A 26,266-nucleotide genomic window follows, 5' to 3' on the forward strand; every position below is an offset into this window, starting at 1 on the left:
TGAAGGAATCTCCTTTTGCTATATGCCAATCAGTGGTGGGATTCAATTTTTTTAAATTACTGGTTCTGTGGGCGTGGCTTGGTGGGCGTGGCAGGGGGAGGATACTGTAAAATCTCCAGTCAGAGGTGGGATTTGCCGGTTCTCCAAACTACTCAAAATTTCCGCTACTGGTTCTCCAGAACTGGTCAGAACCTGCTGAATATCACCACCTCTGATGCCAATGTAAGCATCCTTCATTAGGATGATCCTGCTGAAGGCAGAGAAATGTGCTTTGGGAAAGTCTTAGGACATGCATCTGGTAGTCTGGACAACTTCACCACAACAGGGCTCCACATAGAAGAGCCACCAGTATAATGTTCTAAAGGTAACATTATATTGGGCCATGCTTTTTTTATTAAAGAGTAGCATGGGTACAAATCCATTTCCTTTTGGATGTTAGATTATCACTGACTAGCAGGGTACTGTGCTTCGCTACAAAACTATGTGATTGGGTAAGTTTTTTGGGAGGAAAATAAGGGGGGAAAATTGTGCCTCTGCCTACCAGCATCCATTGGTATTCATCTGGCTAGCGTCCTGTCACTGTGTGAGAGTTCAGGGCTGTTCGGAAACTGAAACAATATTTGCTGTGTGAGCAAGAAGGAGACAGCAAGAAGCCTGGGCGTGGCTTTCTGGGGATTTTGTGATGATGTGTGAGTGCTTTTTCGCTTTTATATATAGAGAGATAATAATGCTGACATATAAACAGTGCCTGCAAATTAGAGTATTGCTCAAGCAAAATGGTAAGGCCACATTATTTGCATGTGGTTCAGCAATTTATTTTGTATTCGGTTCTGATTTGAATTCTGGAAAAGCAAATTGATTCTGTATCTTATTATATGATTGAGAAATAAAAGCTGTATGATTATACTGGTATAAGGATTTCATAGTCTTTGGTTAACATACTTTTCCTTTGTTTTTTAGATTCAATGGCAGATGCAAGTGGTTATTCCAGTTCTTGACATACATATGTCTGGGATCATGAATTTGCTCAAATTTACTCTGCAAACTTTATTCAAAAAATAATATTTGCTCTTAAGCTTTGATTGTACTCACTGGTTGCAATAATGGCCAGCAAAAGGAAATCCACAACTCCTTGCATGATACCAGCAAAAATGCTGACACCACAGAAATCCACTTTTGTTGGAGTAAATCATGAAGGAACTCGTCAAACATTAGTTCCTGGTATTCTGCCTAACTGTGATACCACTGGTGATATTCATGGTAGTGGGACCTTGTCCAATGGACACAATGGAATTATAGACAGCACTTCTTATAGATGTACAGGTTGCAATTTTACTACTCAAGAAATTAATCAATTCCTTAATCACCTTGATTCTGAGCACATAGACTTTACTAAAGACCCCTCCTTTTTGTGTGTGAAGTGTAATTCCTTGGTAAAGAGCCATGATGATCTTTCTCATCACAATGCAGAGCACCATGTTGGAGAAACAAATTTAATCTGGAATGTAGTGAAACAAGCTAACCACATGATTGTGGAACAGACTACTGGAAATATCAGTGGTGGTCAGGACCACTTGGGGGCTATTCCTGAGGAGAGTCAGGAGAGTCAAGCTGAAATTATTACCAAAATGCCTATTATGAAGATAATGAAAACAAAAACAGAAGTTAAAAAAATCCACACACTGAAAGAAAAGATATCTAATAAATCAGTCAAGGATGTAGAAACAAAAGGTGAACTGTCATTTACCAATGGATCACTGCCGGTTAGCCAGTCTGGCAAATCAACCTCCATTGTCAATGGATCAATAGTTGGAAATGTACCTATTTTACAAGCAGGCATAACACAACTTGTGCAACTGCAACAGCAAGCACAAATTCACCAGCACCTGCCAACATCAAAATCCCTCCCTAAGGTAATGATTCCTTTGAGTAGTATTCCAACTTACAATGCAGCAATGGATTCTAACAGTTTTCTTAAAAACTCTTTTCATAAGTTTCCCTATCCTACCAAAGCTGAACTTTGCTATTTGACTGTGGTGACCAAGTATCCAGAAGAGCAGCTGAAAATTTGGTTTACAGCCCAGCGGTTGAAACAGGGTATTAGCTGGTCACCTGAGGAGATAGAAGATGCACGGAAAAAAATGTTTAACACTGTGATTCAGTCTGTTCCCCAATCCACTATTACAGTGTTGAATACACCTTTAGTTGCAAGTCCTAGTAGTGTTCAGCATCTCATTCAGGCCAATTTGCCTGGTCAATCAGTTGGAAAGCCTGAAGGACCAAGTGGCATGCTGGTCACCCAACCAATAATAACAAATGGACTTCAGGGAGCAACTTCATCTCAAGCAATAGGTTTAACCTCCATTCCAAAGACCCAGATAGCTAAGCCTCCAACCACTGTGTCAATTTCCAGTATTGCATCAACTGTGAATGTAGTTAGTGCTGCTCAATCACAACTTTCTGCTTGCCCAAATGTCTCTTCACAGGCATTCTTGGATCCTAACTTATTAAAAAATAAGAAATCTTATGAACAGTTGTCTGCACTGAAAGATAGTTTCTGTAGGAATCAGTTCCCTGGCCAAAATGAAGTTGAGCGCCTGACAAAAATCACAGGACTTAGCATCAGGGAAGTTCGAAAGTGGTTTAGTGATAGGAGGTATCACTGGAAAAATATTAGAGGCAACAAATCTGTGCTTGGTGGGGATAGCACAATAATAATAGACTCTGTACCTGAAATCACTTTTACCACTTCACCAAAAACAACCACAGAGTTAACTTCCACACCAGCAGCAACACCTGTTCACACACCAGCACGTCGGCAATCCTGGCATCAGACCCCGGATTTCTCCACTGCAAAATATAAGGAGAGGGCTCCAGAACAACTCAGAGCTTTGGAAAGCAGCTTTGCACAAAATCCCTTCCCTTTAGGGGAGGAAGTAGACCGTCTGAGAAGCGAAACTAAAATGACAAGGAGAGAGATTGACAGCTGGTTCTCAGAGCAAAGGAAAAGACAAGCGGACAAAGAAAGGAAACAACCAGCAGATGAGGACGCTGAGGATGAGTCCATCGAAGAGGAGGAGGATTTGGATGACTTCAGAGCGTCAATTGAAAATGGTTCCTTGGATGAAGCTGGAAGTTCTCAACTTCCAGGTGAACGTAAAGTGACCCCAATAAAAATCAACCTTAGAAACTTTAAGGTGACAGAATCAGAGGGAAAAAGTGAGTTGGCAGCTTTGGGTGCCCAAGCAACGAAAGATCATTCTTCTAGCAGGGCCCAGAAACCCAGGCTGTGCTTTAAAAAGACTGCTCAGCAGAGACATTTGCTTAAACAGCTGTTTGTAAAGACACAGCGTCCTACTACTGAACAGTATGATCAAATATGTGGTCAGACTGGACTTCCCAGGGTTGAAGTAATTCGCTGGTTTGGAGATAGCCGCTATGGTTTAAAAAATGGAAATCTGAGGTGGTATGAAAACTACAAAAAGGGCATTTTCCCCAAAGGGCTATCGGTTTCCGGTGAAGTCAGCCAAGAGGTCCTCCAAGACTATTTTCAAAAGAACAAGGTTCTGTATGAAGATGATCTCCAAGATCTCTCTGAAAGAACTCAGATGACCGCCTCGCAGGTTAAATTGTGGTTTGCTGAAAGGCTAGGGGAAGAAAGCAAAGCAGTATCTGATGCAAGTAGTGATAGTCAGCCCCCAAGTGTTGGTGATCCAGCCAATAGTCAAAAAGGAACTTTTGATACTTTTTCTGAAGTTTCTGAGAACAGTGAATCTTGGGAACCTGGAGGTCAAGATGGAAGCTCAGAATTTGGAGATACAGATAGTCATCCGCCTGCAATACATTCTGGTGAGTGGTTTTGCATTTTTTGTTAGCGTTTTTATTAACTTGGCCTTGTTTTTGTTAAACTACTGCATAAGAAATGTATTTAAACAAAGCAATGGGAAAGTGAACAAAAATAATATTACATTATTTGCTATTCTTTTTTTTTTTTTTTAAAAAAAGGAATGATAAGGAAGAGGAATGAGAACTGTCTTAAGACATTGCTTTCTTTATATGTTTGTGATTATTTTCTGTCATGCTGAATGGTGAGAAATAGAAGTTACCCAATTCCTACAAGAATGACAAAGTAATTTGTGTTCCATTGGGGTTGTTTGAGATCATAATTTTTGGCTGATTATAGTTTGGGTGGAAATCTAAACAGCAATTTCTACTGCTTATTTACCCATTGTTTTCCTGATAGATTTAAAGTTCTTTGTGGGCATAAATATTTAACAATTGCACTGGTCCAGCCATTTCTTTATCCTAGGTAAATGTGTGTTTAGTAAGGCAATATTTGTAGGCTCCTGTTATGTGTATGTAAATTTTCCCAGTGATGCAAACATGTGAACAATGAGGCTTCAACACAGGGAAGAAGAGCTTTGCAGTAGTGCCTTTGTGTTGTACTCATTTCTTTTTTGATACTTGTTAGATCCTCTAAAATAAAAGAAAAACATTGTTTTAATTTTTTTTTTAAGAAAAAAAGAAAAAGCTGTCATGCTGCAAAGCAAATCACCTGCCTCTAGTGATTTTTATTTTCAAGAATGCCCATTACTCTTTCTTTAAAAATGAAAACAGTTTGGTGAGAACAGCTCAGAACCTGGAAATGTGCCAACTTCTCCTCCAAAAAGACAAAAGCAAACTTTGAGTATCTTGAGGAAGGGAAGAATGGATGTCAGGCAACAAAATCATGTTTGTCTTCTGAAAAAATGTGGACTGTAACTCATCACGTCCACAGTGACAGGCACTTTATTTGAGTCCATATTATGCTCTCAACGTGTGAAATGTAATCTCCTGGCCCCCCAAAGCATGGAGAATCCTATTCTGTATCTCCCTCCATGAGTGGTTTTTTTGGGAGGGTCAGGAAAACTCTGGAGTTTAGTTTCAGCTTTCCATATGATTGTTCATGTGACAGGAGTGTCTGAATAGAGACTATAAATTAGTAAATACTGCCTGTAGATCATTTGCTCCTTAATCCTTAATTTGTATATTACAATTTTATAATAGCACTTTCTAACAACAATGGAAGTTTCAGCTATAGGGGGTACAATAAAAGGGGGAGAAAAAAGAGAGAACCTGGAGTGACGTGACTATGAGTGGTTGAATAGTTAAAAGAATTCAGCTAGAGATGTAATAACAAAAATGGGTTTTAAGATAAATCTGGCTGGACAGAAAGAAGACTGTATATAATTCAGTATTTAATTGTGGAATTAGAATTGTATAGAATTTAGGATCTGAATTTGGGATGAATAGAGTAGAAATGATCCACTAGTCAGGAAAACTACAAATTTGTTGGGTTTGAAGAAAAGTGAGAAGCAAAAATCAATCAGGGATTAAAATGCATACACATACACACACAGAGAGAGAGAGAGAGAGAGAGAGAGATCAGAAACACAGCTGAGAAAGAAAGAATTTTTAGCCAACCCTTCCTTAATATGAATTTTATTTAATGGGTTTAAAGCACAATTTCCCATAAACTCTCTCCTTTTTCTCAGAACAGTTCAGGTCATGGTGACTTCCCCCCCACCAGTTCTCTCTTGGCCCCTTTGCTTGCTAATTCATCCAATACTGTAGAACACATTGTGACACGTGTATTTGTTGCTTTCAGAAATGGATTGAACCACCACTGCCTTTGCTCGAACAGTCGGTCAATTTTGTTAGAACCAAGCAGCTGTGGGTCATTCTGAATCTTTGTTGAAGATTGTAATGCCAAGTTCTTCTTCCCGTGAAGCACAATTTGAATTTGGAGGTCGCATGGAAGACATCAATAAAGAAAACTGTAAGGTTCGGGTTGGGGGAAGACTAGTATTCTGTTTTATGATTTAGGAGAGTGTGCACCAGATATTCTTCCTCAGGCTCCAATTAGTGGACACTGTCTTTCGAACTTCATATTCAGATGGAACCAGCTTATTAAAGCCAGCAACCAGTCTCTCTCTGCATTGGATCATGCATCTGAAACAATGTGTTAAATATTCTTTTTTTTTTTTTCCATAGAAATGAGCTATCATTTGTACAACATATTCTAAATACTTTCAGTGTTTGTTCTCTGAATGCTCCATCTTTGCATTGATTGTATTCTCTTTACATTTTAATCTCTAGATTTTGAAAGTACAGTAAAAACCTTAAAGAGATAAACAGATAATCAGAGTTGGAAGAGACCTTGTAGGTCATCTAGTCCAATCCCCTACCCAAGCAGGAGACCCTACACCATTTCTGACAGGTGGGAGTCTAATCTCTTCTTGAAAGTCTCAAATGATGGCAAGTGATCTAACAAGCCTTTTGAGCAGAAATAGTGGCTGTTGATATCTGAATTGATATAATTTGTGGTGGCTGTTGGTACCTAATTTATCATTTAGGTAATCTGCAGTATTGGAAATGAGGTAAATGCAATCATTTGCAGCAAAATCGCCATTCTCAAGTATTGAAACCACTTTCCATTGTATCTAAAACCTGTCAAACTGAGGATTTGCTGTACAGGTTACAATCAATGCTCACTTCCCCAAGAATAAACACCCCCAAATCAATGCAGCTTTCTTACATACAATGGAGTTATATATGTCACTCGATAATCTGTGACCTGTTGTGTCATCCTTTGAGAAAAGGTAGTACAGCCTTGTATGACCAGAATAAGCATTAAATTTTGGGTTGATCATATTTTTTACCCCAATGCTGGATGGCTACTTGATCATTTAAGAAGAACATAGAAAAATAATTATAATTGGATGGCTACTTGATCATTTAAGGACATAGAAAAATAATTATAATTTCAAATGAATTTCAATAAATAAATATTTACTTACCTAAACAGATAAATTTAATGATCACAGGAGGGCAAAAAAACTCAGGGGTCTCAGGAACAACTTGTGACTTCCTGCCATCTTCCCCACTGACTTTGCTCATGGGAATCTGGCAGAAAGTCGGAAATAATGATCATGTGACTGTGGAGATTCTGCAATAGCACAACTTTGTGAATAAAATGGTCTAAATCATGGAAATTTCAATTCCATAGGAGTAATGGGCTCTGGATTATTTTACACATTCTTTAAGTTAATAGATTTAGGTACCTTGATTTAAAAACTTGTATAATGCACCATTTGGGCTAAGACAAACAGATAAACACAAACCGACAAACACAATGAGAGTTTTAGTAGTATAGAGATAGGGAGGGAACTAGTGAATAATATTTCTAGTTTTGTGCATAAAATTACACAATGAAATTGACTAACTATAACAATCTTCACCAAATTTCAGTGCATAGAAGCAAATGAATATTTCTTTTAATGCATTCCAGAAACTAAAAGGGTTGAAATTTAGTGTTTTGTCTGTAAGAGAGAGAAAACAATGTCATCTATTAGCAGATGTTCATTAACCATGAGCCCTGGAAAAATTTCTGACTTGATAAAGCACCCCTTAATCCCCAAATTTAATTATTAACTTTACTAAGTCTTCAGGGTTGCAAATGCTAAACTGTGTGTTTTGTTATTAATTGCAAATACATTTACTAATTTTATCAATGCTGTAACAGGAAACTGTAACCCCCTCAAATAGCTGTGATCATGGAGGCATTTAGTTTGCAGTATACAGAATTTCTTTCTTTACATATAGATCAGAATTGTATTGAATTCCAGCACTTGCATCACAAGAGTGCACTGTCTGTATTTCTAACTTTTACTGCTTTTTCTAGCTATTCATAAGCTAGAAAAAAACCCTGAAAAGCTTCAAGCTTTGCGAAGTTCATAATACACTTAAACATATATACTTGCAGTACACATGTATTTTTGTCTTCACTATTCTGTTTTTTGGAACGATAACTGCTACATTGTTTTCATAATGTGGAGAGTTAGAATGTAACATGTTGGGGCTAATTATTGTTGGCAAGAAATGTTTTAGATGTTTAGATTTGGTGGCATTAAATTTTCCCAGAGTTCTACTGGGTAGACCCTGGGAAACCTGCTTTCGGTCAGGGCCATCTCCTCCTGATGGTCTTCCAAAAACAGTGAGAGATGCTAACTCTCATGCTGGGTTTGTGTTTGGGATTGAATCTTATCTGTTTTTCTCCAAAAGGTTAACTTGCCTAAATCAACTTATAGGAAACCCTGGAAACCCTCCAAATATATGTTCAACTTTCAGAATTCCTCGGCCAGCATGATCATTGCTGAGAATTCTGGGAGTTGTAATCCACCTGAGTCTAGGATATTTTTTCCCAGTTTGGTACTATTGGTTGGGAGAAAAGGTGAGTTCTAATCCAACCAATCTGGAGGGCATCAGATTGAGAAAGGACCTTGTAATTGTCCTTTTTAGGATTTTTATCAAGAAGCCTTACTGCCCCTCATGGCATTAGTATCCAGGCTCAAGATGTGTTATGAAAACCTACAAGTGTATTGTGTACAATATATTATTGGCCACTGAGTTCAGTTTAGCAAGGGACTGTCAGGATGGAAATAAGTATGCTAAAACTTATTTAAAAGTTTTAAAATGCCATCATTGATGCTGCAACTTAAAATGCAAAACCAGAAAGTGTGCGTGTATGCACATACACTGTTTCAGGTATAAAAACTTTATATTCTTTCATATTGGGTGTCATTCTCTCAATCTGTATGTCAAGGACAAAAATTGATTTGTTCAAATGCATATTAATTTGGCTTTCTTTAATTGCGCAGATAAATTCATACGTTGCAAGAAGAATATAATTGTAGCTTCCCTCCATACCACGTTTAAAAGCTATCCATGGCTCACAGATATCTTTCTACAAAGGAGACTTGCAATCTGCCATTTATCCTTGAGGGAATCAAACTAGCATGCACATCTTTGAGAACAAAGAATTCCGCTTCTAAGACTGTGGGAAGGCTCCAGCAGATTTCTTGTATTGCAGAAATACAATACCAGGAGCTACCTGTTACTTCTGTTGGCTTTTTTAAAAAAATACATGTTACTTGTAGAGACGGAAAATGATTTTGCTCAGAGCAAGTTACCCTTGCTAATGGATAGGAGCTGGAATAGTAGGAGGTGGGACACAATTTACAGGAAAGCCATCAGAGAACAACGACAGTCATTTCCACTGGAATGATAACAGAGCTTGAGTTGTCAAAGGAAAAAGCAATGTTGTTCAGTCCAGTGGAATTGATAGAGGAGCAGTTTTCTCTTTTCTCTCCAAACGGGCTGATTTGTTTTCAATATATACATAGTAAATACATATATTCAATTAGTTTATTCATAGCATCCACATAAAAATGAGACAGATGGCTGTTTAATTGGAAACTCCACTTAACTCTTTGAGGAGAGCTTGGGAGTTTGGGGTGCATTTAAAGCATTGCAAGCATGTTCAAAATAGCTCTCTCCAGATTTTATTCAAGGAGGGCAGCATGGTGCACAACCTGATTTGGAAAACAAGAGCCATGGATATTGGAACAACTCAATTCCTCAAGTTAGTTGGATCAGAGTGGCCAGGCTTTGTGGCAAATTTAATACTGTGTGCATGAATTGCAGGACATTGGGCAGAACCAGATCAGAGTGAACAAACATAATTAAATGGATATCTGTTTTACGGAAGTATCAAAAGTATTTCTGGCATAGGGAAGTGTGTCATGTGCTTGCCTGTGATAAAGTTGCTACCCAATGGAAGTAATAAATCTGTAGTATAACCACTTGTTTACATGTAACTACTAGTTTTGATCCTAAAACAGTGCAGAGTCCAACAGTGGTGCTGCCCTAGATTGAAATGCAGTCAAATAACTTGGATTCATTGGTTACACAAATGTACACATTATGATGGAGAGGACATATTTAATTGAACCAATAACTTATTTCTGACATGTATATTCCGGTAAGCCCATACTGAAGCCTCTCTTCACTTTTTGGAGTTTTTCTCTTTGTGTATTAAAAGGTGATACACTTGCAGTTAAATTTACCCTTTGAGTTAATAGTGAGCATATCTATTCATCAATCGATCTATCTAACTTAAATTCAGGGGGAGTTGTACTATCATGTCCTGATGGAGTCTGTGCAGCTCAAATTCATTTATCAAACAGGCTTTTGATGTGCAAGACAGTATTATTTAATAGAAAATTAGTATCTATGGTAAATGCATTATCTTGGTTTCTTTGTCTAACAAAAAAAGCAGAATTTTAAGGGTAGATTTCGATCTCTTAGTGGTTTTGCAGCAGCATTTCTTGTCACAGGAAGCAACACCACAATGCATAAGGTTTTATATTACAAGATCAAGTACAGTGGTAGATGACATTGTTTGCATTTTGAATATTTTAGGTCAGTCCCTGGCATTCTAAGAGAGGTTGAAAGACCCAAGCCAGAAATTACATAACTATAGGTAGTCCTTGCTTAATAACCAACCACTCAGCAACTGTTCAAAATTACGATCACACTGAACAAAGGAATTTACGTCCATTGCCCGAAATTATAGCCATTGCAGCACCCTGCAGTCATATGATTGCGATCTGGGTTTTTTGAAACCTGTCCAAACTTATTCCAAGAGTCCCACAATTATGACTGGCACTTGAAATTTTCCCTGCCAACTTCCCCAGAAAGTCAATGGAAAAGTCAGCAGGGAAGGTTACAAGCTGCTGCTGGCTGATACCACTCCCTCTGGTTCCTAAGGGGTTGGCTGAAAAAAAGGTCCATTGGGACCTGTGTTGGGACAGACCTATTTAGCCAGCCTCTTTGAGAGTGGAAGGACTGCCTGCCAGATTGACTTCACCCCATGCAGGACGGAGTCTCTTTGCTAAGCAACCCTGTCGCTCTCAAAGATATTAGCTGAAAAGGTTTGTGATGAAAGCCAAGTGGGGTTTTGGCACAAGGTGTTTGCACTTAAGGGGTGTTTGCAGCCAGGTTGGCTCCAAGGGCCCCATACTGCAAGCGCCCCAGAATTTGCTTAAGAACCACAGTGATTTACAACCAAAATTGTGGTAGTAAGTTAAAGAGTACCAGAACAACCTCCCTCAACCTTGTGCCTTTCCAACAGGTTAGAATACAGTTAGAATACAGTTCTGAGCCAACAGAACTGGAGGACATGTTGCAGTAATATTTTTAAAGAATAATGAGCTAAATTAGTTTGTATTTAACTTACTGTAAGTTCCCAGTTCAAGGGAACATGATTTTGGCTGGAATATGGATATGGTAGATCTACCCAATCAAACAAAAGTTAATTATGAAATAACCTGAATCCTTGGTGCTAATTAATATTAATATCCAATTAATAACAATTTTTGTACCGCATTTGATTCATTAAATTGATTAAATCAATCAGAACAAAAAGAAGTTGTGGCCAAAAGGGCCTTTGCACAGGTACAAATACAGGTACAAACAGCGATGGGGTGCTATTTTATATTTATGTGACTCAGATACTTCCTGGTTGCTGCTTGGCTTCTGAGTTAAATTCAAGATGCTGATTATCAACTTTAAAGGCCTTTAAGGCATAGGTCTGGTTGAGGCCTCTTGTCTACAATTGTCTCTGTCTACCCACTAGGGTCCTTCAGAATGGGCATGTTCTGGATTTCATTATTTAAAGAATTTCATCTTGGGGAATAAGGAAGCATACCTCATCTGTTGCAATACCTCCTTTTTGGAATGATCTTCCCTCTAGAAGTTTAGTGGCTCTCATCTTTTTAGTTTTTCAGAAAATCACTAAAAATGTGGTTATTCTTCCAGTACATGGGAACAGGGTGATTGTCTTTTGGTCTGGTTTTACTTTGTTTGGGTCTTGTCTGTTTTGGTTTTGTTCTGGTGTTTTTGCTTCTCCATTTGGTTGTATTTTTATGTCAAATTTTTTTAAAGTTAGCCATCCAGAATCACTTAGGAGTGAAGTGGCCTATAAATCAAATAAGTAAAAAGTAAAGACAGATCACTGTAAGACTTTAGAAAGTACAGACATCCCATTAAGGCTTGTACTAAATCTTACACTTTTCCTAAAAGCAATAACCTTAACCTGCACTCTGCTTCTATCTCCCATATTTCACAAATAGGAGAGAAGGTGCAGAGTGGGTGTTATAAGCATTTAGTAAGGCCATTTACTGACTTTGCAAATAAATCATACCTGGACAGTCTCACTGGAGTTCCAGTACAGTTTCAATCTGAACCTTTATACTATGGAATCCTTCATGAATCTGGCCATTCAAATGTAATTATTTGTATTTATTTTAAAATATTTTAAATCATTTGTTGTTAGATTAGAAGTTAAAACATCAGAACATTTTTCAGTAAAACATCTTTTATGAGGTAAGTAACCAAAAACAGAGTTTCATGGCAGAAGAACAGCTGTTCCAGAGGTACGGCCAGTAAAGTTTGCATCTCCGCTATAGAAATTGAGAATTTTCAGAATCTGACCTTAGTAACATTTCTCATTATTGCCTTGGTAATCTAATCATCCTAAAAAGAGGGAGATATTCTGATCTGATTTGTATTGAGCATTGTTTTTCAATCTAGAGTTATTTTATTTTTTATTATTTTTTATTTTATTTTTATTTATTTTATCATTTTACTATTTTACATTTTATTTTATTTTATTATTTATTTTTATTTTACTATTTAATGATCCAAAGCCATATGAGACTTTTAGAGACTTTTAGAGTCATGGCGGTGATTGGCCCATTGCTCTTTATTTTAGAACGGTCCAAAGAGTCATATCGAAACCACAAGGTTTATAAAGACTTTTACATCATGATTTTCATTATTTAATTTTAAATGGAATAAAAAAAAACCACCTTCATTGAGTGTTGGCAATATTTTACATCATAACAGGCAGTGCAAATTGTTAGGGGGCACATAAAGCTTAAGAGTCATATATCAGGAAAAAACACAGCCGAGTGCAGTCAGGGACACACCTCGGACCAAACAAGCCTGCCTCAGTAACTCCAAGAATTCTGGGGTCGTTTTCACCAGGGCTGAGGTGAGAACATTCATTTCATCACCATTTGGAACAGTTCTAGGTTGCTACTTGAGAACACAACAGAGACAGTAAACCCTGCTGGTGTTGCTTAAAGTTTAGACTACATGAAAATCACTGGATGGATTTTCTTCCATTTTTTTCTACTTTCTGGCCTTCCCAGCCTTTCTCAAGCTGTGAGGTGAGGCACCACTACACAATATAAATTGGCTCAACTGTGACATTCCATATGTCTCTCTTTTCAAGTTTCAAATATGATAGTCTAGTGTTACACCCAGAGTCATTGTGGGCCATTTCTGATTTGAAGCTGCGGTCAGGCAGATCACACATATACAGAGTTCCAGATGTCATTTTGCTATCGTTGAAACCTTTGTGATTTTTCTCTCTTTCTAAATAAACAGGCACAGGGATAGATGAAATGTGAGGCCGTGGGGAAATTCTGAACCAGAACGCAAAATGTTTTTAGAAGAGGGTTGGAATTTGTTCAGCCGGCACACATTGTCTCTTCATGTGGTATTTATTAGTCATACTTTTATCGCTAATTTCATCTGTTCCTGAGACTGTTTTTTATTTTGTTTTGCTTTAAATTAAGACTCCATTCAACGACCCTTTTGGAATAGAAGTAGCACATTGTAAAATGCTTAATCACAAGCTGGTGTGCATGAGGTTTACAGAATCAGCTGTGTCTGCAGAGGCATCTGTTTATTCTGTTTGCAAAGAATCTAACCTCAGAAAGTGCTAGGAGGTTTTCCCAACACTGGATGACATTTAGATATTGGAGGAGGAATGAGGGAGCACCCAACTTCCAATTAAGAGTTCACCATTTGGTCTCCAGGGTCTATATTAAAAGGCCAAAGTAGTATAGTAGGTGCTACAAAAGACCAGCTTGAGCAGAACACCTGGGCCGGATGGACATGGCTGAACCTATTCTACAGTAATTATCCAATGCAACTCTTCTATGGAATTCCCATAAGTACTGACTGGTTTAGAATATACTGTATCTGCTGCCTTTAAATAGTACAAGTTTTATCAACTGGAATTGTAAGCCTTGGACAAGTCCACCAAACTGCTGTTGCTTAGACATGCCAAGAACTGGACTGATATGCATTAATATGTCTGCCTAGATTTGTATTTCTTCCTTAGATATTGCAAGATGTGGGGGAGGGCATGAACAAGAGTGACTCTATAGTACTAAAGAGTTTTGAATTTATGCATAAGCACTTTTGGATTCCCCTAAAGTTGCAACATGCCTTTTGAATATTACTAAGACCAGCAAACATACACTTGAAAAATCCCCAAAACTCTAGATATGTGTGCCCAGAATCAGTTTTACTTATAATATCTTTCAAAACTTGTATTCCTTTTTAAAAACCAGGTGTCCTGGTGTTAATGAACAGGAAGGCTCTATCCTTAGGATACAATTACTGTAAGTGCAAAGTATTCATGCCAAAGCAAAATTGCAGAATACTGAATTATCTCTCACCACCCCTCATCCAATCTTACACAGATCCCTTCTTTCCCCAACAAAGTTACCTATTTGGGATAAGTGGGGATAAGGATTATTTACAGGTGCTTTTGGAGAGCTTTGTAGATACCATCTGTTTTAGGATGCTTTCTGAAGACAGATGGATAAAGCTTTTTTTCATCCTTTGTAAAATTATCTCACTAAGCAGACTGGCTAAGCTCTTTAGCTTCCCAGGCTGATGATAGGAAAACTATTGTAAGTAGCACTGGGCTTGTACAAACTTCGGTTTATATAGGAATAGGATTAATTTACAAACCATATGACAAAAACCAACTAATTTTTGTACTTTTGGTAAAACTTTTTTACTGAAGCTGTTGATGTGGGTAAAAGCTAATGTAGTTCTCCTGCAAGAGAGAACCAGCACCTGGCAACTATGGCGCTGGCTCTTTTTCAGCAACGATGCCACTTCTGCGAAGTGAACTGCAGCAAGTTTCCCTTCATTTTGTATATGTGGCTATGAGGGTGGGAACAGCTTGCTTATACATTTTGATAAAATGAGACCTTATTGGTTTTGTCTTAAATAAACAATTGAGAAATAAACAGCTTTCTGCACATTCTTGATGAAATGGACTTTTTTGGAGGGGGAGGGGAGGTCTGAATAATAATCATTTTCAATATGGCAGTTGATTACCTCTTGAGCTGCCTGTCACAAAATCACCATCAATGTATGTACAAGTGGATTTGAAAAGTGTGGACCTCTGTTGTGTATACACAGCTTTCCAACTCTGGGGAAGAGCTATGGTGCCACAGATTACAGATTAGACTGAAAAAAAGATGATCAGTCCATCTAGTTCTCATTGCAATACTGAATGCAGAGCTGGTAGGTGTGGGGTTTTTGTATTCTCACTGAAGGAATAATGGGTTGATAGCATTTAAATGCATCTTTCTTATAGATCAGTTTGCTATTCAGTGAACCTTCATGGGGTATTAACTTGTGTATGTTTTTACTGTCCTTCAAATATTTTTCAGCTGTCTGGTGTACTTGCAATATTCCACATCCACCTACGGTTCCTTGTCAACTCTACTGAGTCTGCTTGAAATATTCCCTTCTTGATGTTAATCTCTCCCAGTCTATCACCAATGACTAGCCTCTGTGTCTTCTATTGTGCCATTACTTTTTGCACAAAGCTTCTGATGTTTCTAATGATGTCTTTTAGTTTGATTATCCAGTTATGTGGTAGGGAGTCAAATGCCTTTTTGAAATCAGTACAAACTACATTCAAGTTGGTCTTCCTTCTCTTAATTTCCAAAAATATCTTGTCAATTATTATATGTACAACAATGTGAAAGCTCCCAATTCTTTAGCTCGTGTTAGCCTACGTTTATTATTGTAATTCATGAAAGCATTTTTGGAAAATAACAACCACAAATGTCTATCCTAGTTCTTGGGAAAGATTCAGTAGGCAGATAAAAATGCCAAATCCAGTGTAAACTGGCTATGTGACCAACAATAATTTACATTTATATACCACCTAACGCCCAACAACTCTGGACAGTTTATAAATGATTGAAAACAGGAAACACAACAAAATAAAAAAGAACAAAGTGACAGAGATGATAATCTAGATAGAAACAAAGAAAAAGAAAAGGGCACTTCAATCATCAAATTGAAGTTGATCATCTGATCAACTGTTTAACATAGTGCTAGACAAAAACAATAATTAGAACATGCTTTAGGTACAATGGGTAGAAATTGCTCATTTAAAGTAGAGACATATTCCAGCATTGTAGGTTTTTTGTTACACTTAAATCACTTAGAAAGTTACACTTTCTAAAAGGTTATTTCAAGTATATTATGAATTTCTTTTTTTACAAAAGAAAGAAATTTTAAAAGAGTGTATCAACCAAAATGTGCTTTTATATTATCTATTTGTTTGGGATTCTGTGCCAAACACAGGAAAGACAAACTTTCAGCCAGGTATAGTAGCCCAAGCTGAAAATGTCTTAAGCCTCAGCTTTCTATAGGAAAGGAGAGCAGCAGGATAATGACAGTCATCCAGAGTCTGGCCTTCAGAATGAATAGGACTACGAGTACAAAATGAACACAAGTAAATTATATGGGCATATAGCATTCCTGTCTCCTTATTAGTGGCAGCTTTGCTTAGCAAGACACTTTGTGCACATACTTTAAATTCAGACTCAGTAACAAGTAAATCTAGTACTCCACCCCCATGCTTTTCAACTAATTCCTCTTGTATTTAACTTGGTAGAAATAAACACTGTGTAGTCAGCACAATGAATGGGAGAGACCTGTGCATTCAATAAATGACATACATTTCCTGGCCTGGGAAGAGCTAAAACATCATTAGCTTAAAACCCAACTGTCAATCTAAAGGCAGTCAATTTATGCTTTTGAAGTTACCTGGTTTCTTGACATTATTCTGCCAGTGTGTATGCCTACTATCAAAAGTTAACTCAATGACACATTTGTTATGATTGTGCATATTTTTAAGCAAGCTGCCTCAGGACAAAATTTATAAGAGCCTAGAATACCTTCACTGATCAATTTTTAACCTGATTTTCTACCTTGAACCCTTTGTGGTTTCAAGCAGTGCTACAACACACATGGCTTAATTTGAATCCCAATCTGTTTTCCTCTTCTTACAAAATACACGGTTGGATTTCAGTATATTAATTCAGAACTTTTATTGTGCAGCCTGATTCATCCCAACAAACGGTAGATTTCTATCCATACATCTGGTGAAGTTAAGAGGATCTAAGCTCCTCTTCAGAAAGTCAAACAATTGTTCACACGACCGTGTATGATGAATCTTGCCTTTGGAGACTGTGATATATCTACTCTCCCTTTATCCAGCAGAGTAAAATAAAAACACTGAGTACTATTCTTGGGGTTTTGTCACCTTGCTAGTAGGCAAAAGACAGCAGCACGTAATTTTCACTGTTTCTGTAGCAACAAACATGGTATGACACGCTGGACAATTTGCACATCATGACAATGACAACTGCCTTCAGATGGCCTGACCTAAATAACATGGAGAAAAGCTTCCTTTAAAAAGAGGAGGTGGCTTGGTCCTATGAAAAAAAAAATCATCTCCCCCAAAATAAGAGGTGCAATGGTGAAAACTCAGAGAAGCTAAAAATGCTTCCTTAGCTTGTTAACTCTGCAAAGATCCGTAGGGCCTCTCTTCAGAAATACTGGTCATGAGAACTATTGCAGCAGGGCACATGGTCCCAGACTACTATTCTGCTCCAGCACTAGTGGCTGAAACTCTGCATTATAGAAGCAGTTACAGCAAAGAAGTATGTTAGTGGCAAAAGCTCTACCTCTTGCAGAGCTGGCTTTGGCTCATGTACTCCGTCTGTTCCTACCTCTTCAAAGTTGCCTCTCAAAATTTCAAGTCACCCATTCTCTACAGGGTTGCCCATTTCTGCTTCACACTAGTCATTAAGAGGTCACATAAAAAGGAGGCTATTTGACAGCTTTGCTGTTGGTCTTCTGCACTTAAACCCCAGCTAATGAAACCCAAGATCTGCCAAAGTGAGAAACTTGGCAGCTCTGTTCAATACTGACAGATTTAAAACCTTGCATAGCTTGACATGGCCCCAAAGACTGGGCCTAGTATGCCCTATTGGGCTTGTGCTCTAATACCACGAGAATAATTGTACTTTCTCTTGAAATGGAAATATCTTTTTCTGTGCACCATCATGATTAAGAAGTTTAATAAAATTAATAATAATTTTTAAAAAATCAGCTCCTCTCAGCCGAGTAAAGGAAAGCTGCTTTGTTGGCAGCTCTGAGGTATTATCCTCTCTGGAACTTCAGTGACACAGAAAAAGGAAACTGCTGATTGGATTTTGTGTTGAGCCTGAGCTACTGACAAGATACACACATTCAGTACTTTTTCCCTCTGTTTTGGTTCTGAAGGTCTTTTTTTCTCCTCAACAATAAAGTGATTGATGTGTGGTTTGATGTTTTTTTTTTTTTCTCTAAAAAAAAGTTATCCACTTGAACATCCTTCAGAACAGAAACTGGAAAAGCTGCCTGAAAGTAGGCCAAAGCATGTGACGTTTCCATAGAAACCAGTTCACAGCAATCCGTGAGAATCACAAGCACTGGAGGAGTGCTTTCCAGCAGGCGAACTGGAGCTAGAGGCGGTTATCCCCATTCACCCGCGTCTTTCGCAGGAACCTGCAGGGAAAGAAACAGGAATCGCAAATTCAACTCAGTGGCCCATTTTAAAAAAAGTCAAATATTGGTTAGAATTCTGTTGGGGTATCCGTAACATAGCAATGAAACGGATGATTGGGTAAGTTTACCCTGAGAAGTAGAAATTTCCTCATTGCCTATAGGACAGAGTTGCTGTGAAGATAAAATGGGGAAGCCCTGAGCTCCTTAGAAGGGCTAAATACAAAAGTGAAACCTAATTAAAAATAATTATTGCATGCTAGGAGAAAAAAAAAAGAACAGATCAGCAGTTTCACTGGACCATCTGAGTCCCAATGATATCTTAGATGTTCCTCTTCCAAAACCAATACATTTTATGGCCTCGTACTCTTATAGAGGCAGGATGCTTTTGCGACAAATATTAATAGTTCACCACATTGTTCTTCATTCCGATAAAACTGAACACTTTTGACAGTGGAGGTGGTGATGGGTTTGGAAATTTGACGTTTTGTACCAAAAAGCGACATCATTTGGGACATTTGGAGTATTAAAAGACAAGCGGGTAGGAGGTACTTTGTAACATGGAAGGCTGACTCCACAACATAATGTTCTTCCTTCAAAAAATAAAAAAGGAAAATTCCTTCTCAGCCATCTGGATTAATGTTTATTTGGATTCTTTGCAATGATAACTTTATAAAAGTTTAATTTCCCTCCCTTCTGTGACCTCGTTGCAAATCTTTGGGAAAAAAAAATATAAGGCAACAATCATGGAATAAGATAGCGCTAGGGTATATCATAAGATACCTTGGGCAAGCACAGCCAGCTAGCCAGCCAACACAAGCCCAGTACTATGTAGGGTCAAAATAACCGACATTGAAAACAAATACCAAAACCTTATTTTATTTTATTGTGTGGTGTGATGACTCAGTGGTTAAAGATGCTGAGCTTGTCAGCTGGAAAGCTGAACAGACCAAGTTTGAGTCCCATGCGACAGGGTGAGCTCCCATTATCTGCCCACCTGGCAGTTTGAAAACATGCAAATTCAAGTAAATCAATAGGTACCACTTCGGTAGAAAGGTAACAGCATTCCATGTGCCTCGGCATACCAGTATAATCATGCTGGCCACATGACCATGGAAATGTCTTTGGACAATATTGGCTCACTTGGCTAAGAAACAGAGATGAATATCGGCCATAGAGTTGGACACGACTGGACAATGAAACCTTCTCCTGTATTTCCTTTATTAGAATTAGTCTATGATGCAGAGCATGCAAATATGTAAATTTAATTCCTACACACTTACCTTCTATCTCGATTGTCAAAATGCTCTGATAGCTGCTCCTGTGACGTCCTGAAATCTTCAAATGGTTGCTGATATCGTGCTTCCAAGGAACCTTCTCTGGCTCTACCTGCCAAGAGCTGATTTGGGGAATCAGCTGATCTATCTCGGAAAGGTGATGCCGCAAAGGGGTTCATTTCACCATTTTCCTGTTCCAGAATAGAAAGAATAACACCTAAGGAATCTTTGATGTTTTTTCTACAGAGGGGAAGAAAATTCAATTCAGACAGGAATTCACTGGATCTTTCTAGGATCTCCCCTTCCAATGCCATAGAAATATTTAAGGAATTTGTTAACACACACACACACACACACACACACACACACACATAAACATATATACATACACACATTTATCATCATCAAATAAATTTGTGGAATTTTGTATAATAGGACAAAACAAATTTAAGCATGAATATACTAAGAAATGATATCATTTAGTTAGAGAGATTTTTTTAATCCTCATTGTCCCAAAATGAAAACAAACCCAGTTCTTCACAATCATTTCATTAAAATATCAGTCAACAAGCTAGCTTAACTCCTTACTTAGGTTTGAAAGACAATTTTGTTTTGGTAGCCAAGTTAGCAGGAACTTTGGATATTAAAAAAAAAAAGGAGTCCCAAAGCAATGGATAAATTACAAGACCACTGAATAACACCCATTTCTCCCTTTCCTAGGGAATGTAGTAGCTACAATTCTTTAAAAAAATCAGTAGAAGTGTTTGTTACCACGCATAAGCAAATTTATTTGGCTTGCATGTTTACTTTTATATATAAAAAAAGACATTATAGTCCCTGCAAGTAAATTAGCTTGGAGATCCTAGGGGCAAAAGAACTAGAAGTTCTTAAATTCCTATTTTACTAAACCTTTGTCTAAAACAGCATATAGATAATACTGCATGATAATTACTACAAGAGCCGTGATGGTGCAGTCGTTAGAATGCAGTATTGCCGGCTAATTCTACTGACTGCCTTCAATTTGGCAGTTCAATTTTCACCGGCTCAAGGTTGACTCAGCTTTCCATCCTTTCAAGGTCAGTAAAATGAGAACCCAGATTGTTTAGAGAGGGATATAAAGAACTGTGAAGTGGTTTATAAGTTTAAGTACTATGGCTATCCTTTTGGCCCAAGTGGACTGAACTGTAAACAGCAGGTAAAGAAGAGACAAAAATTAAATTTGATCAAGTTTACTTTAAATACATTTAATGAAACACATTTCATATATATTTAATAACTTCCTACTCTTATCATAATTAGAGTTCAGCAGCAATTCTGAAGACCGTATATGGTCCTGGGACATCAGGTTGTGTATCTCAGTGGTCCCCAACCTTTTTTATGCCGCGGCCCAGTACCGGCATCAGCTGGGCGCCGCGGCCCGGTACCGGCATCAGCTGGGCGCCGCCATCTTGTTTTGATGAAAAAGTGCTTCCGGTGAGCTTTCTACCCGGAAAAGCTCACCGGAAGCACTTTTTCATCAAAACAAGATGGCAGCGCCCAGCAAACCAGCGGCCCGGTAGGATTTGTTCCACGGACCGGTACCGGTCCGCGGACCGGTGGTTGGGGACCCCTGGTGTATCTGATAAAGCAGATCTGGAGCAGAAAGCACAGTCTAAAGTATGCCAGAAACGACAAACATGAAAAGTCCCCAAAGAGACATGGTATCAAAAGGCTATTGTTGGTACCCCCCCAAATCTTAGCCATTCTTAGTTAAATGTAGATCGATTAACTAATTTATTCGTAAAGCTAGGATAACCTTTGTCCTTCTGTTCTATACCTAGTTACTACAAAATAGTGGTGTTCAAAATTTGTTTGTAAAATAACAACTTACCATGAGAGGAATTATATCTATCTTAACAAGCAAGGAGGCCAATTCCAAATCCTCAGTATAGTTGTTCTTCAAAGGCACAGCCCGGTATCCTCAAAGGTAAGAAAATGAATTATTAATAGGGAGCAAGTCAGCATGTTGAGCATTTATAATCTTTAAAAATATAACATTTAAATAAGGCATTATGTCTTTATCATGCTTTTTTTTAAAAAAAAAAATCTAATGTTACATTGAGCTTTTTCTGCCCCCTTACTGAGCTGGTCATATACATAATGACAGCTGTATGTTTTATATTTATGATTTTTTTTTCAGCACTGACATACCTTTGACTACTAGCTGAACAAGGCAATCGTTAACCAAGGACTACCTCTATCTGTTTCAACACAACTATCCTCGACAGAAGACCTTTCTTCTCATTTACCTGCTTTTAGGCCTTTAACCAAGAAAGTGGCCTGAGCTAAGAAGTTCTGGTCACTGAACATATCCTCTTCATATACCACGAAACGTAGAAAAGCAAAGTCAGGATTACTGACATGGAACTGAAAAGTCTTTGGGGTCCAAGCAGGATTCAGACCATTGTCCACTATAGTAAACAAAAGATATATGTGGAATTTATTTGAGTACAAAGAAATATAATACTACAAACAGCAGTGAACTTAAATTACAACCAAGCTGTTTTATGATTATTTATCTTCTCTGCAAAGCACAAAATTGTGTTTAGGAATTTAACATCTAAAGTACCATTTCTGAATCTGACAAGTACATCATAGTCCTTCTCCCTTATACCTAGGCTGCAATACATATAACCACTGCACCAAGAGACATGGTGGTGCAGTGATTAGAATGCAGTACTGCAGGCTAATTCTGCTGACTGCCGATTGCCAGCAAGCCTGATTCTCACCAGCTCAAGGTTGACTCAGCCTTTCATCCTTCTGAGATTGGTAAAATCCGAGGACCCAGATTGTGGGTGGCAATATGCTGACTCTGTAAACTGCTTAAAGAAGGCTGCAAAGCACTGTGAAGCAGTATATAAGTCTATTACCATTAGATTTAAGAGAAAATGATTAATAAGCATTTTGAAGTTAAATTTGGGTGAATTCAGTCAGTATTATTCAAAGTGACAATTGAAGCAATGGGTTGATTATGTAAAAAGGAAAAAAACAAATGGACATCCCTTCTAAAATGATGATAATAATCTTTCCAAAAGAATACCATGAGAAATGACTACAGGCAGAACTGGATAGGGACAAAACTACTTTATCCGGTCCTTTCCTTTGGTTTGGTTCTTCTTCTCTGGGCCTAAGCAAACTGACTGTTTATCTTATATTATTCAAGACAACGGGATAAATCCGTGCACTAGTTTCCTTTAGATGTGAGAAGATTGGAACCACTGAAAACGTGCAGCTAGATCTTATTGTCTTAAGCATAAGAAGTCCTAATGGGAGAAGATTCCCAGGCTGTCCCTGGATGTGTGTTCCAGACTAAGATAGTTTTAAAATTAAGTTTCTAAAGTTCAGGGGTGGGTTTCTACTGGTTCTGTCCACCTCTGTAGAACCGGTAGCTCTGAAGAGCAGCAGACATAGAACCGGTTCTATGTCTGCTGATATTTTTGCCCACCCGGGCTCTTACCTGATCTTTATTTCCTGATTTTTCAACTTCAGCTGCTGAACAAGACACAGCTGCTGTTAAAAAAGCAGGAAAAGAGGGCTGTTTCAAAGGCTGCATCTCTGCACACAGCATGCTGATGATGATTTACAGGCGCGCGGCTCACAGCGTGCAGGGAAGCTCGTAAATCCCGAACTGGTAGTTAACCCTGTCTTATCCCACCCCTGCTAAAGTTGCTTTTTATTGGGGGGAAGCAATGCAGCTGCCTAACACTGCACACACTAAGAAATTCTGGTCATTGAACAGATCTTCATATACCACAAAACGTAGAAGAGTGAGGTTAGGATTACCGGTTGTGTTCATGGCTGAGCAGGAATCCTAATTCTGCTCTTTCAGGCCCCAATCCCATGTGACCCAACTACACTGGCTTCCAAATGTGGTTAAATTGAAAAGGCAGGAGTTGACACATTTACTGCAGCTACTGTCAACATACTTCATCAACTACTTTTCTCACTTCTCATTCTCAGAGGATGGAATTAAAGACTCCACTATCTTATAACAGAAGAAACACACTAGTCACAAAGATTTAGTATCTTCATTTGTTGGCTACGGTTCTATAAACTTATTCCTTAAATTTGTGGATTTCTTACACAGTAGACAGTCCAAACTGGATGAGCATAAACAACTTGATTAACTAAAGGGAAATAATTGTTTAAAAACTTGAGCTAGAAACATCCACTTCTGGGATAAAATGGTGGTTAAAATGGTTTACACCTGATGTACGCTGATTTAAATGGAGGTAAGCATTCATAGTTTTAAGGAAATCAGATTTGTATGGCATTATGAATTAAAAAAGAACAATTCTAAAAATGGCAAGAAACATAAGCTAATAGAAAAGTTACACATGATCTTTAACGTATTAGATTATGTTTTTTTCAAAAATGATACCTTAAAATTTAATTCATTCCAAGAAAATGTTTCATGTTTTTACTGCACACTGACCAAATAAAAACACTACATTTTATATTTGCAAGCACAAGAAGTTGCGGTGGCCACCAACATGGAAACTTTTAAAAAGTTTTAGACAAATTAACAAAGAGTAAAAGTTTGCTAGTTATAATCAATATATATTACCACTATTATTGAAGGCTGGATACACTCAGTATCATTCACTATGATAAGGAAGCAGGAAAATACTATAGTATTGCCATAATACTGTAAAACCCTCTTTGAGAGAGTTGAGTGATTTAGAAATATGAAAAATAAATAAATAAATAATATCCTGCTTCTGGAATTCCCACAACCAGTGGCTGACCGTTGTGGAAACTAATTGTGATCATACTATGTTTTTCTTTTGCTTGTGTTGTAAAATCTCTGCAGATATTTAGACTTCTTGAACTGCATAATCTAATTAATAATTGCAAGGTAATTGTAGCAACAGATTATTCCTGAAGGTGGAATCTTAATAAAGGAACACTCATAACCAGAACAAGTGCTACTTAACAACAAAAATAACTTAGAAAATCAATAAAATCTTTAAAAAAAATAACAGCAACAACAGCATTATCAACTTTTAGGCAGTTCATTATTGAAATTTTCTACAAATCTGGAAAATTCTCCAATTGTTGATTAGGCAAGTACAGGATTAGTGAAGGACAGGATTTAAAAACAAAAAGACAAAATAAACTAGGCCAAAAGGTAAAGAATCCAAACTCGTAAAACCTACAGTATATGCAAACAAATTCCATTTGTTGCAGTTTGAGTAAATAATATTTACACATAAAAAAAATTGTTCCGAGGTTGGCAGGGGAGAGAATGTTGACTACAGAAAAGCTGACACTTGCTTGGTTATGATCTAAAGTTGGCATTTTTCTGCATATAAATAATTTACGCTCTGAAAACTTTTAATATAAAGTTTAATTCAAACATCTGCTCCAGTTTAAATAGCTTCTTGACAATTCTACAGTTGCACAATTCAAAACAAAAATATATTACATCCATTTTCTCTCTTTCTAATGTAATACATGTTAAGTAATCTATAGTTGTACAGGTTTATCTCTGTAGTGGCCTACACTTCCAGAGTTAATGTCAAAATAGAAAGTAGCATCTGCCCAGAAGAATTTGCAGATATTCAGTGAACAGGAAATATTTCTGCACTTCTCGCCACCACAAGGCCCTATAGTAAATTTGAAATCAACTGCCCACAGATTCCACAAACATTTGTGAGCTTCTTTGTCACACTTCAACCAGAAAAAGCATGAGAAAAACAGACTAGAGAGAGCAACAGGACATACGCCCCATGTGAGATCAACTCTGCATCTGTCTGATGATGACAAAGAAGCTGATTTTTAAAAGTGATAGGAGAACATGTTCTCAATTGCTATCATTATATAGGAGATATTAAATAACAGTAACACCTTTGACAATGGAATCTGAAGTTGAAATGGCAGGATCAGGTACTCACCCACCATCTCAGTCTTCTGTTTTGTATAATCATAATCTGCTCCAGATACCTCAACCTCTACAAATGGGCAAACAATTCCCCTTCCATTTTTGGGAAGATGCCGTGCCCCCAGAATCTGGACAAGAAAGACAGAAGGGAGAAAAATCATACTGTTAAGATAATTTTCCGGTATATCGAGCCAAATGGTTACAGAGACTTCAATCAACTGATGTAGTTATCTGCTTCCTAAGGCTCTTCCTTTGAGAAAACTTTAACACCAGTAACATTTCAGTAGGGAAAAAAAATCTGTCTTTAATGATTAGAATCTGTGCACGGCTTAAGTTAGTGGTGCTCAAAAATGTTGAAACACTGCAATTAAAAATCTTTTAAGCCCAACCAATGTGGTTAGTTAATGGCTCAGTGTGTCATAGGAATCCAGAAAATTATGGACTAGAAACTATAAATTAA

At 37.7% G+C, this 26,266-nt stretch overlaps 2 protein-coding genes across 3 annotated transcripts in view; one reads left to right on the forward strand and one right to left on the reverse strand.

Moving 5' to 3' along the window:
• The window catches only part of ZHX3 (zinc fingers and homeoboxes 3), a 50,629-nt gene extending 43,586 nt beyond the window's left edge, over positions 1-7,043 (forward strand). Inside the window, exons 3-4 of one of the 2 annotated variants that reach the window (XM_026665056.2) lie at positions 961-3,849; positions 5,648-7,043. In XM_026665056.2, coding sequence (XP_026520841.1) covers positions 1,104-3,849; positions 5,648-5,658 — 2,757 coding nt within the window. In that variant the 5' untranslated portion in view covers positions 961-1,103 and the 3' untranslated portion in view covers positions 5,659-7,043. Of the gene's footprint in view, positions 1-960; positions 3,850-4,005; positions 4,164-5,647 lie in introns of those variants that run through there. The other variant, XM_087959362.1, reaches the window with a different exon arrangement.
• Positions 7,044-17,090: 10,047 nt separating this feature from the next.
• The window catches only part of PLCG1 (phospholipase C gamma 1), a 106,764-nt gene continuing 97,588 nt past the window's right edge, over positions 17,091-26,266 (reverse strand). Inside the window, exons 28-32 of the mRNA XM_087959361.1 lie at positions 25,820-25,934; positions 22,172-22,333; positions 21,754-21,842; positions 19,890-20,074; positions 17,091-18,609 (exon numbers count right to left, since the gene is read on the reverse strand). Of these exons, the coding sequence (XP_087815487.1) occupies positions 18,567-18,609; positions 19,890-20,074; positions 21,754-21,842; positions 22,172-22,333; positions 25,820-25,934 (594 nt within the window). The 3' untranslated portion in view covers positions 17,091-18,566. The remainder of the gene's footprint in view (positions 18,610-19,889; positions 20,075-21,753; positions 21,843-22,171; positions 22,334-25,819; positions 25,935-26,266) is intronic.

The sequence above is a fragment of the Notechis scutatus genome, chromosome 3, assembly GCF_049901735.1.
Source record: "Notechis scutatus isolate UNSWTSFEM ecotype Mainland chromosome 3, rNotScu1.2, whole genome shotgun sequence".
Lineage (NCBI taxonomy): Eukaryota > Metazoa > Chordata > Lepidosauria > Squamata > Elapidae > Notechis > Notechis scutatus.